Source organism: Musca autumnalis, unplaced genomic scaffold (genome assembly GCF_047663935.1).
Source record: "Musca autumnalis isolate F117 unplaced genomic scaffold, ASM4766393v1 scaffold_1, whole genome shotgun sequence".
Lineage (NCBI taxonomy): Eukaryota > Metazoa > Arthropoda > Insecta > Diptera > Muscidae > Musca > Musca autumnalis.
Window position 1 is genome coordinate 108194170 of NW_027411644.1, and position 13894 is coordinate 108208063.

General features: G+C 39.6%; 1 protein-coding gene and 1 pseudogene across 1 annotated transcript; both read right to left on the minus strand.

The window, feature by feature from the left end:
• Positions 1 to 13894, minus strand: part of LOC141390741 (aquaporin-like) — a 434687-nt pseudogene that overhangs the window by 202232 nt on the left and 218561 nt on the right.
• On the minus strand, positions 7793 to 8620 carry LOC141390740 (uncharacterized). Its single transcript, XM_073963688.1, has 2 exons — positions 8476 to 8620; positions 7793 to 8351 (listed from the first exon to the last, which is right to left on the minus strand). Exons 1-2 carry the CDS (start codon positions 8518 to 8520, stop codon positions 7881 to 7883), a joined length of 516 nt encoding a protein of 171 aa, XP_073819789.1. The 5' UTR covers positions 8521 to 8620; the 3' UTR covers positions 7793 to 7880.

The following is a 13894-nucleotide window of genomic DNA, read 5'->3' on the forward strand; positions in this document are numbered from 1 at the left end:
ATTGCAAAATGTGGAGTTGATCGCGCTGTCCCACTTATTGTTTAGTGTTCAGCGTTTATAGCGTTTTTAGGCACGCTTACAAAATTATGTATATAATCTGAAATAATAAATGTTTGCAAATTTTGTGATGACCGCGGTATTTCACTTCCGCGAAGACCATTCAGGGTCAAGACAGTAATTACAGTAGTATTGCAAACAATACGTTCAAAAATATCATGGACTTCAGATTTAAAAAAAAAAAAATTGAAGGGGAACCTCCGGTCACTACACTTAGCCGTATTAAAATAGCTCACGACCGCGCTATCCCACTTGTTCAAGCTAGTGTTTATATCATTTTTGTGTCACGCTTACTAAAATTATGTATATTAATTGAAATAATACATTTTTGAAAACTTTGTGATGACCGCGATCATTCAGGGAAAACAATCTGTAAACAATACGTTCAAAAATATCAAAGATTTCAGATTTTATTAAAAACTTTGTGGGGGAGGACCACCGGTCACTACTCCTAGCCGTATAAAAACAGCTTACGACAGTTCTAATTAACTTAAATAATACATTTTTGAAAATTTTAGGATGACCGCGATTTTCACTTCCGCGACGACCATTCAGGGTCAAGACTGTAATTACCATAGCATTGCAAACAATTTGTAAACAATATATTAAAAGGTATCTTGAATTTCGCGGTTTTCTTAAAAAAATTGTGGGGAGGACCACCGGTCACTACACTTAGCGGGATAAAAAAATAGATTACGACCTATTCTCAGACCTAAAAACTCCACATACAAAATTTCATAAGATTTCCCAATCGATTTTTCGGAATTTCTATATAGTGACATCTCATGTTATGGGGATTTTACTGTATTCCAAACTATGGCGTTGACCGCGTTATCCCACATATTGAAGCCAGTGTTATAGCGGTTTTGTAGTTACGCTTACTAAAATTAGGTATATTATCTGAAATAATACATTTTTCAATAATTTGGGATGACCGCGATATTTCACTTCCGCGACGACCATTCAAAAAAATATATAGCCTATTTTCACCACCGGTGTTCCCAGTACATTATCTGAAATTTTCAAGAAAATCTATTCAGACGTTTTTGAGTCTATTCGGAACATACAAACAAACAAACATACTAACATACACACATTGCCTTTTATATATTAGACTAGCCGGCCCGGTCCGCCTTGCTGGCCCTTGAAACAGTTTTATGTTACCTTTTCTTAAGTAAATTATATTTTTCTTGCATCGCAAATTAGTCGGGAACTGCAAGTGACTATAAATAAAACATCTTCGGAAATGTTGGTGTCTATATGAAATTTTGGCGGTATGTTAACTGATGACTTGATGCATGCATTTATTTCATCTACAACCAGCAGATGAAATAAATGCATGCATCAAGTCATCAGTTAACATACCGCCAAAATTTCATATAGGGCCAAAATTTCATATAGGGATCTCATCAGTTCCCTTGTTTCTTGTTTGTGGATATTCTCCACCGAAGTTATTTTTCAATAACTTCTTCAACAAGAAACTTTTTATACCCAATAAAATACCCAATACCCTTTTATTGAAAAATAACTTCGGTGGAGAATATCCACAAACAAGAAACAAGGGAACTGATGAGATCCAGTGGCGTGGATCGAAACTATAGTATTCCCTGCCTTACCCCTTGGCGAGCAATGCCAAATCTTTTCCACTAATAAAATAGTTGTTTTAAAATATTAAAACAACAACAATGGGATTAAGCCAGACTATTTTGAAAAAAACAAAATTGCAAACGCTATCCCAATAAAAAAACGCCACAATGCTTCAAATTGAAGACACTGGCACGACGTGTGTTGTTTTTGCTGTAAAGCAGACAATTTTGGTGTGTGCATTCGTCGAAACTCGACGACACATACAAGTGGAAGAGGGTTGAATTGTTTTCGCAGACACTTTCGTCGGAGTTGTATGAGGTTGCCAAGGAAAAACTTCTCATTGAACTTTTTTCTTTGCTTACCTTTATACTTCGAGCTGACGATTGATGTTTGGGTATAAAAAGTTTCTTGTTGAAGAAGTTATTGAAAAATAACTTCGGTGGAGAATATCCACAAACAAGAAACAAGGGAACTGATGAGATCCAGTGGCGTGGATCGAAACTATAGTATTCCCTGCCTTACCCCTTGGCGAGCAATGCCAAATCTTTTCCACTAATAAAATAGTTGTTTTAAAATATTAAAACAACAACAATGGGATTAAGCCAGACTATTTTGAAAAAAACATAATATAAAATTTAAACGTAGTTTAAACAATAACTGAAAGTGTTTGTCTGAAATCTAAACGTGAATTGTTCTTAAATCCTTCAAGAATCGTTCTAAAGCTTCTTAGGAATTTTTATGTGCCATCGTACATTCTTTCCAGATGATAACTTCTATTTAATATTGCATGTGTTTAATTCAATCAAAAAAATGTTCAGTGGAAACTTAAGGGTCGACTGTGTCGTCCGTGTACCTTCTTATAATGTATATCTGATAAAGCTATAGCTATCGATAGGTTGCCTTCTAATTTAAAGACTTGCTTTCCTATAAGACCAAAGCTTCGTTATGCATAACATCTGGTATTTCCATTGATTTGTAACATATTTTAGAAATTGGGAGTGATCGGGTCTTAATGCTAAAATATGTAACACGGGTTGGGTAAACGGACACGTTCGTAAGTTTATATAGCCTATTTCCGCCAGTGGCCAACCCTGTACATCATCTGAAAATGAATTGGAAATCGGTTCAGAAGTTTTGGAGATGTAACATATTTAAAAATTGTGCGTGTTAAAAGTGTTTTGAAATAAGGAGGCTCCCCTATGCCCTCCCCCTCAGATTCAAAAACAATTCAATTTAAAAAAAAATATATAGCCTATTTTCACCACGGGTGTTCATGGTGGGCCATCGCTGTACATTCTCGGAAATTTTAAAGAAAATGGGCTCAGTACTTTCAGAGATATAACATACTTAACAAAGTGGGCATGGTCGGGTCTTTAAGCCCTAAATAAGTACCACCACCGTTGTCTCGCAAATTTATTTTTTAAGCCATACGTTAGTAAATTTTGTTGCAAAGACAGAGTTTTAATAAAATAGGGCAAAGGGGAGATACCCCGCCCCCTACAGGGGTCATCACTATCCATTCTCTGAAATTTTCTAGAAAATCGGTTTAGTAGTTTTGGATATACATATAAGATATTTAAAAAGTGGGCGTGGTCTAGTTCCAAATGAGTACATAGGGTCGGAGACACAACCAAATTATTTTTCTCACCGATACGTTCTTCAGTTTTGTTAAAATATCGTTTTCAAAGAAATAGGGCATCGGGAGGTTCCCCCCCCCCCGGGTTCAACACAATATATAATATATTTTCATCACGGGTTAAAAAATGGGCGGGTCGGGTCTTAAGGTCCCAAATCAGTACCTAGGGTCGCAGACACAACAACCATTGTCTCGCAAATTAATTTTCTCTCCGATACGTTCGTCAATTTTGTAAAAAGAGAGTTTTTAAAAAATAGGGCATGGGGGAGGTACCCCGTCCCCTCCGAAATTCAACAATATATATACCCTATTTTCACCACGGGTCCTCCCAGTAGATTATCTGAAATTTTCAGGAAAATCGGTTAAGAAGTTTTTGATATATAAGCTATTTCAAAAAGTGGGCGTGGTCTGGTCGTTGGGCCCCAAACCAGTACATAGGGTCGGAAACACAACAACCATTCTCTCGCAAATTAATTTTCTCACCGATACGTTCGTCAGTTTTGTTAAAATAGCTTTTTAAAAAATAGGGCATAAGGGAGGTACCCCGCCCCCTCCGAAATGCAAAAAATATATAGCCTATTTTCACCACCGGTGTTCCCTGTACATTCTCTGAAATTTTCAAGAAAATCGGTTAAGCAGTTTTTGAGTCTATACGGAACATACAAACACACAAACATACTAACATACACACATTGCCTTTTATATATAAGATTATAATTGAAAACAAATAATTAAAAAAAATAATTTTGTTTAATTTTTTTTTTAATTTTATCTTGTCTTTATAAAATTCTGAAATCCTTAAATTTGTGTTTTTTCAATAATAATGACATAAATAAATAAAAAGAAGAATACCAAAAAAATTGCAACTTTGTTTCCTTAAAAAATTATCAATTGAAAAAAATGTACTGAGGGTTGCTTTAGTTTTAACCGACACTGTAGGATGAATCTTAAAAATACAGAAAGTTGGGCGGTACCGTTCTATGGGCCCTATACCAAAACGTGGGCCTATATAGACAGTTTTTAATAAAAAATTCTAACAACTGAAAACACAAAATCTGAAGTTACATACAACTTGATGATCAAATGTTCCTCAAAATACCTTAAATCGGCGCGTTGCTTTATATAAGGCCTATATCAAAATATGGACCTATGTTTTGGTAATAATTGTGCCACAAACATCCCAGAAGGGACAAGGGAGACTTATCTCATATCAATGAGTGCACTCCGATTCTTATTAGCTCAATGATATGGGACCTACTGTTTATCGCCGAATCCGAACGGCGTGTTTTAAGACACCACTTGTAGAGAAGTTTTACATCGCTGAAATACTCAGGAAATGTCGCCCACATTACTAAGGCCACCGTTGAAAATTTGATGTTTATTGGTCTGGGAATCGAATTACATACCTTCTGAGTGCAAGGCGGGCGTGCATAGTATTACATCACGGTGACACCTATGTTTTGGTACAGAAGTTTCTATTACTCCTAGGTTGTTTGGTATTGAAAATGGGCTATATCGGTCCACGTTTTGATATAGAACGGTACATTTCTATTTTCGGATTTTTTAAGGTTTTCACAGAAATTCCTGTCATTTGGTGTGCAGTCTTCTTTGGGTCTAAAAAACTTTTCCCCAGAAATTTGTTAGTATAGGTTCACGTTTTAATGTAGCCCCCATAGAGCGGTACCTCCCAATGTTCGGTATTTTTATGGTTTTTGCAACATATTCTTCAGTTAGCATAAGCTAACGGCATTAGGCGGAAGAACTTAAGGCCTCGACACATAAGAAGCATGGCATTCTTGCTTAAGTCATATCTGATAAATGACTAAAGACCAAGTTCGACCTAATTCAAATGTGATCCTGAAATCTTTTTATTACGTCGAACTTGGACTTTAGTCTTTTATCAGATATGACTTAAGCAAGAATGCCATGCTTCTTATGTGTCGAGGCCTATACTTTCAGAAACGAAAAGAAACCAATTGTTTCATTTTATTTCAATAAAGACTTGGTGGAGAGTATAAAAAGTTCGGCCCGGTTGAAATTAACGGCGTTCTTACTTGCTTTTTAAGAAGGCTATCTCATTTTACATCTGTCTTCTAAGAGAAGTCCTTCCGGCGTTCGATAAAAACACATTATATAAGAAGACTGGGGCTCAAACTGTCAAATGAAAAAAATTACAAAGGAAATATTTTTCATTTCAAATTTTCACAGAACAAGAATCCTGGCCCTGGTCTGATAATAAAATATTCATTTATTCTGTTAGAACAAATTGTTTCTGTGAGACGTCTTTGTTGTCTTCTATGAGAAAAAGTTCTAGCTTTCTATATTAACACCTTCTGATCTAATTAAGAAGTTATTCTGTTTTTTTTATAACTTGTCATTCTGTCCAATTTTCTGTAACTAGATTTTTCTGTACCGCCCAGCCAAGATGAGGTAAAGACAGCAATAAATCGGCTGAAGAATAATAAGGCAGCAGGGGCCGATGGCTTACCAGCCGAGCTGTTCAAAACCGGAGGCGAAACGCTGATAAGGTGTATTCATCAGCTAGTTAGCACCATCTGGCAGGAAGAACGAGTACCCGACGATTGGAACCTGAGCATCCTATGTCCCGTCCACAAGAAAGGAGATAAGACTGTATGCTCCAACGATAGGGGCATAAGTCTTCTCCCTATTGCCTATAAGATAGTGTCAGGGATATTGTGCGAACGACTAAAGCCTATGGTCAACGAGATAATTGGACCATACCAATGCGGCTTTAGACCTGCAAGTCCACCATTGACCAGATATTTACCCTGCGGCAAATCCTGGAGAAGACCCAAGAGATGCAGATCGACACCTACCACCTTTTTGTCGATTATAAAGCAGCCTTCGACAGCCCGCTGCGTTCAAAGGTATTCCAAGCCATGTCTGAATTTGGTATTCCCGCAAAGCTCATCCGGCTTTGTAAAATGACTTTAACTGACACGAGGTCCTCAGTTAGAATAGGAAAGAACCTCTCCGAAGAGTTTGGTACCAAAAGAGGTTTCAGACAAGGAGACAGCCCTTCATGTGACCTCTTTAACATCCTGCTAGAAAAGGTTATACGAGAGGCAAACGTCAAAAGAAGTGGCACAATCTACACCAATAGTCACATGTTACTTGCTTATGCTGATGATATAGACATCATGGGCCGATCAGTAAAAGAAGTAACTGATACCTTTATAAAGGTCGAAGGAGAATCTGCTAAAGTGGGTCTGGCGGTAAACGGTGAGAAGACAAAGTTGATGGTGTCGACGCGCAATGCGTCCTTTGAGCTCGGACCGACTGTGGAAGTTGGTTCCTATAATATTGAGGTAGTAAAAGACTTCGTCTACCTCGGCACCTCCGTAAACACAACAAACGACATCAGTTGTGAAATAAAAAGAAGAATTGTATTGGCCAACAGATGCTACTTTGGTTTAAGTAAGCAGTTTAAAAACAAAGCCACATCTCGTCAAACAAAAATAACGCTCTACAAAACACTGATACTACCCGTGCTGATGTATGGCTCCGAAGCCTGGGTACTTGCGCAAGCAGACATGGCAGTGCTTGGTGTGTTTGAGAGAAAAATTCTTCGAAAGATCTACGGACCAATCTGCGTTGACGGTGAATATCGACGTCGCATGAACCACGAGCTGTATCTGATATACAACGACATCAATATAGTTAAACGTATCGATATGCAGCGATTGCGTTGGCTAGGCCACATCATAAGAATGAGCGATGATGAACCCGCTAAAAAGGCCACATGGCGGTGCACGCAGAATTGGCAGGCCAAGGAATAGATGGCGCAAACAAGTGGATGATGACATGAAAAGGCGCGGTATTCCAGAGTGCAAAGCAACAAATAAAGAGGAATGGAGATCTCTTCTTAGTTCGGCCTATAGAACAAATGTTCTGTAATGGGCCAGCTAAGTAAGTAAGTAGATTTTTCTGTCTGATATAAAAGGCGTTTTAGTTTTTGAGGAATGGATTAAGGAAATCGTTCTGGTCTCCTCTGCTTTTGCGTAGAGCTTGCTATATTCTATAGGCAGGGGCTCAATTCTATTTCTATGAAAATTTTAAAAGAAAACTTTTATAAACGAAACATATGTCAAATGAAAAAATTTATAAAGGAAATATTTTTCTTTTTAAATTTTCATAGAACAAGAATTCAGCTTCAGTAGTGCGATTCTCTACCTCATTTTCTGAGTTACCAACAAAAATCGGTAACTTTAAAACGCAAAATTATGGAAGAAAAGTTCAAATAAATGTTGACAACTCTGTTGCTATCGGTAGATCTTCGCGAATACTTTTTATTGGTCGCTAACTTACCGAACAATATCGTTAATTACCGAAATTATAACCATTTTAACTTTACCGACATTTGTCGGTAACTCAAAAAATGGGTTAGAGAATCGCACTACTGGTCTTCTTCTTTAGTAATTTCTCTTTACAGTTCGTAACTTTGGTTACGAAATAAAATATATTTCTGTGATTTCCAAACTGTACAAATAATTTTTTTATAAAAGCTCATTTTATATTTATTTGTAAATTCATTTCTAATACTATCAAATCACAAATTTCTTTATCACTTTCGTTACGTTTAGCACATCTCCTGCAAAAGTGTCATTATTTTCCGGGTATCTTCTGATGTCAGTTTCTGTGATTCTACATCAAAATTGGATTTTTCATAAGCATCAATCCATTCGTCAACATCACGACTTAGATTTTCACTTCCACATTCTTTGAGTAATGCTCGAACTTTACGCGCTTCTTCGGTAGCATTTTGTTTGTCATAACGTTCCATAATTTCAGCATATTTACCAATGAGATCAAAAGATTTCTCATAACACTTTCCTCGCTTTGTGTTGTATTGATGAACATAGTTCATATACGACTGCAGATCCTGGCGATATTTGTTGTAAGAATTAGCTTTGGGAATTTTTTGTATAGTATTGCGTATGACCACCTCGGTACGTGGAATTAAACTTTTAGCCAATGTTCCCATTCTTTCAAAACGTCTGACAAACTGCTCACTTCGTTTGGGACGGTCCAATGGTGAGGTTTGGGAAACCTAAAAAAATAGGAAGGTATGAAATTCATATTTGAGTGATAAATGTGGTAGAATGAGGTTTGCAAAGTTTGCGCAAGAATAGTTGAGGTTTATATTTCATTATATGTTCATATTTAAAACTCACCTGAATTACCACCGAAACAATTATAATCGCAATTGCTATTTTCATTTTGTTCCGAAATATTCAATTAATCCGCAATTACTGGCAATTTCCAACTAATGTCACTTGCAAACAGCTGAAATTTCTTATCGGCCGTTGGTTTTCTTAATAACAGATTCGAAATAAGTAAAACGTATAAAGTGCTTGAGGCTCATCTTCTCCCAGCTATTATTATTATTTATACACATTCCGTAGAAATTCCTCTCAATGTACATTGCAATAGTGATAAGGTATTGACCTCGTCCATCGATTCTGGAAAGAAATACACTTGAAAAATCTTATTTGTATTTTTAACCACATGGAATAAATGAAAATAGAGTAAAAATTCTGTTAGATGGGTCCGAACTTTTAATACCATAAAACAGACTCAAACTAAAACCAATGATATATTCTACTATTTGGAAAACAAAATGCCAATTTCTATTCGATTTGTTAAAATTATGTTTTACATATTGACAATCTTTGGTTAGGGGTGTTTGTCAGTCCCGCGGGTGTTTGTCAGTCCCCACCGGCGGATAGGGAGAGGTGGACGATCGTATCACTCTACCCCAAACTAGGAAATCACTAGTGACTGTACTGTCTGAGGTGGAGTGGTACGATCACCTACCTCTGGAAACTTCGAGTTTCCCGCGGACAAAAAACTGACTACGAGGGTGTTCCCCTAAAACAAAAAACAAATATGGATGTTGGAAATGAGACAAAAGTTACGGTACAGGCCCTAAATAACCCAGTACCATCGGGGACCAGTGATCTGCCTGCGAGTCACACCTCGTCGTCATCAAGCGATCGTGAGCAAACATCTCCCACAGATGTGGGAGCCTTGGCATCTGTGGTCGAAGGTACGGCTACAAGCACACAACCTAAAGGTAAAATGGAGGAGGAGACAGGGAAGCCTAGGGATAGATTAAACTTGACCCAACCATCAGAGTATGGGAGCGACCCTGACTCCGAATCCGACAGCAACAGCAAAAACAATACTACCGTCGTGGAAAACCCAAATAAAGAGGAGGTCCAAAAGATGGTAGAAGAAATAAGCGATAACATCGCAAAACTTACAACAAATAAAGTGCGGTGGACTGGGGCTCAAACACGAAGGTATAAGAAGAACCAGGCGCGGCTTAACAAAAAACAACGGGATGCTCCAAAAGAGACCAATAATACTCCCTCCACTTCCTCGGAAGCGGCGAAGAGGATAATGTCTCCCGAGGAACAGAACACCGCTAAGCCGAGTAAGAAGAAAAAGAGCTTCCCACACTCGAATGCCCCGAGCAAACCAATTCAAAACCCACACGAAGGAGACTGCCCAAAGAACCCTTCGAAGGAGGGCGAAGAAGTGAGCTCGGACATGAATGGTGTGACTCAATTAAGACTCCAAGACCTTCCAGAAGAGGAAGATGGTCGCAGAAAACGGAGCGGAGCCGCCAACTTCTTACTCCAAGGTAGCCAGGAAGTACTACAGGGACGAACAGTGCTATGCAGTGCTCGACGCCAGTAGAGGGTCCGGCAGATTGCCAAAAGAACACCAGGAGGCCATCGAAAAAACGACCGGCGACAAAATATTGGATCACATACTGAGAAGTGACGCAATAAACATAATTAGCAGCCAGCTCAAGGGGGACTTCCTGTGGTTCTATTTGGGCCCAAAAGCAAAACCGGCCGCTCTCGAGGAGGTAATAAGTGGAGTAACCACCCTTTGCGAAGGCGGTAAATTGAAGCTAGTGAGGAAGGAGAACGTACCTTACCTGACTAAAGCGGCAGTCTTGGTAAAAGGTTATGGCTGCAAGTTGGAGACAGAGCGCATGCTCGAAGTCTTTGAAAAACAAAATGAGACTTTGGAAGTGAAGAGGTGGGAAGTCTTCCACAGGGAGGAGAAAGAAGAGGGCACTCTCCTTGTGGTGGGAATCGACGACCTCTCACTAGCCAGTCTCTCAAAGACGAAGGGCAGGGCGTTCTATATCTGCAACGCAGTCACCTTCAAGACTGGAAGGGCAAGAGTTGGAGAGGAGGAAGATGCCCAACCACCTAGCCGGGAGAAAAACCTACCGAGCGAAGACACAGAGGGAGACGAACCCATCAGCGCCTCCCAAGAAAACCGTCTACTGGACGACCAATGATTGAGGTCATCCAGATCAACCTCCATCGGAGCGAAACGTCAAATCATGCGCTGATGGAGAAAATGAACAAAGGTAAAATACATATAGATCTAATCCAGGAACCTTGGACAGTGAAGAACAAAGTCTCTGGATTGAACCATATAAATTATCAACTTTTCTACTCTAGTACAGGTACCCGCCCGAGGACCTGTATTATAGTCCATAAAAATTTATGCTTTCTTTTCTCTCCAGAGTTGTCATCGTCGGACGCCACGGTATTGAAGCAAGGGAATGGTAATATATACCTAGCGTCTATATACCTACCGTTCAACTCCCCGACATTACCACCTACGTCAGAATTGCAGCAGCTGGTGAGGAAAATCAAGCATACAGGTAACGAAGTACTAGTAGGTAGCGATGCTAACTCACACCGCATTTCGTGGGGTAGTACTAACACTAACAAAAGGGGTCAAGCCCTTCTAGATTATTTGAATACTAACGACCTAATAACTCTTAACGTAGGAAATAAACCTACATTTGATAACAGAATTAGGGAGGAAGTACTAGATATAACAATATGTTCAGAAAACCTAATAAACGAGGTACATGACTGGAGGGTCTCAGATGACCACTCCTTCCTGACCACAAGTATATTTGGTTCAAAATATCAAGGCCACCGCCAAATCCGATAACATTCCGTAACAAATTCAAAACAAACTGGACAAGTTCGGAATTAAATTAAGGTACAGACTAGGGCAAGGAGAAGATGAGGAATGCCTAAGTAAAGAGGACATTGACAGTAAAGTCAACAAATTAGCCGAAGCCCTGGTAAAGTCTTTCGAGGATAGTTGTCCCTACGAGAAAGGAAGTCTGCCTACGAAAAACCCTGGATGACAGGGGAAATTCGTAACAAAGGCAAAGAGGTCCGTAGACTTTACAACAGGGCAAAACGAAAAAAATTAGCTGTGTTCTGGGACAACTACAAATCAAAACTAAAAGAATACAACAAACTGGCAAGGAACGCCAAACCCAAGTCCTGAAAACTTTTCTGCGAACATGTAGATAGGGTAAACGACGTATCAAAAATTAAAAAGTTTCTATCCAAAACCCATACACAAGCCGAGCTAATGGTTGATGAAATGGGAAGGAAGATGGAAACAAGCGAGGAAACCTTAGGCCTTCTGATGAGAACACACTTCCCTTCGAGCACTGCGGCCCAAACAGTACTTTCGACGGAAAATGTCCACGCATCAGAGGAAGTACCAAAAATAGACAACTCTATGGTTAAGCAAGCCATAATGAGCTTCTCACCAAACGAAGCAGCAGGACCTGACCAGATCTTCCCGGCCTTACTTCAAAGGGACGTGGACTACATTTCGTCCAAACTGGTCAGAATTTTGAACGCGTGCTTAAAATTTGCGTATACTCCCATAGCCTGGCAGGAGGCACGGGTAGTTTTTATACCCAAACCAGGTAAGGCAAGTTACACAGTACCAAAATCTTATCGCCCGATAAGTTTAACATCTTTTTTACTCAAGACAATGGACCGGACAGTCGATACCATGATCAAGAGCAAAATCCCCAACGACATGTTGAAATATAAACAACATGCATACGTGAAAGGTAGATCAGTGGAAACCGCATTACATGAGGTAGTACACCACATAGAGAGGACCTTCGAAATGAAGATGTACACACTCGCAGTTTGCATCGACATAGAAGGTGCTTTCAACAACGTCAGCACGGAAACGCTGATCCACTCCTTAGACGAATTTCGTGTAGACAGAACGCTGAGGAACTGGATAGACGACATGCTAAGGAACAGATGGATAAGCTGCGCGCTACATGACGTAACAAGAAGAGACAAAGTAGGGCAGGGAACGCCACAGGGGGGGATTTTATCGCCGCTTGTGTGGGTCACTACCATAAATAGTCTACTAAGGTCCTTAACCAAGGAAGGATTTGAACCAGTCTGTTATGCAGACTACGTTATAATACTTCTAAGGGGAAAGAATCCAAATCTACTTTGTAGGAGAGCCGAAGAGGCTCTAAATATAGCTTACAACTGGGCAAGACCAAGAGGTTTAATGTTAACCCGGAAAAAAACAGAGTTATGTCTTTTCACTAGGAAAACGAAATTGGGCTCCGTCGAGGAACCAGTTTTCCTGAATAAGGCATTAACTATATCTCCAACAGTTAAATATCTGGGGGTAATTCTAGATAGGAAACTCAAATGGAAAGACCATATTCAGGAAAGGGCTGCCAAAGCACACAGATGTTGGTCAACTTGTAGAAGGGCTATAGGCTCAAAATGGGGTTTTAATCCTAGAATGATATATACAGAAGCGTAATAAGACCGATTCTTACTTACGCATCTGTTGTATGGTGGGCAGCTATGGACAAAAAATACAATGTGGAAACATTGCAAAGAGTCCAAAGAATGTGCTGCCTAGGCATTAGCGGGGCGATGAGGACTACACCAACTAGGGCTTTAGAGACAATTCTATTTGTCCACCCGATAGAAATACAGGTAAGGTATGATGCAGCCATCGCGGCTATAAGACTGAAAGCGATGAGCGAGTGGATCGAAAGAGACCACCAAACATACCACCAATGCATATTACGGTTCACTACGGGTGAATCTATAAATCAAATAGTATCGGACCGGATACCAGAATCAATTGAAGTAGCTTTGTGTGAAGTTCTAATACCGGACAGAGATATGTGGATCGATGGAACCCTAGCACAGATTCCCGCTGGAAGCTGCGGGTTTACGGACGGGGCTGTGTTAGGGGGGAGAACGGGACTGGGTCTTAATATCGTAGACATGGAAACGAGGACCTCCCTTCGGCTGCCGGATCATAACACGATCCTCCAGGCCGAAATCCGAGCGATCACAGAATGTCTGAACTGGTTTAAAACAAATACAAGGCCACTCACAGTTAACAGCCTTACGGATAGTAAAGCAGCAATTAGAGTTATAACAAGTAAGGCAACAATATCGAAAACTGTCTTAGAGTGTAAAAATTCAATTAACGACTATTCCCATTATGGCTCGGTAAATATTATATGGGTACCAGGACACATAGGGATTACGGGAAACGAAGTAGCAAACTCCTTAGCAAAACATGCCAGGGAGCTACCTATAGTAAGTCTAGACAATGCCAAACCTTTAAAGGCGGCGCGTATAGAAATAAAAGCTTGGACAAAGAATGCTCATGTATCCCTATGGAATAACCAGGAAAAGGGAAAAACTACAAAAATCCTATGGGGAAACCCAGACCAGGACA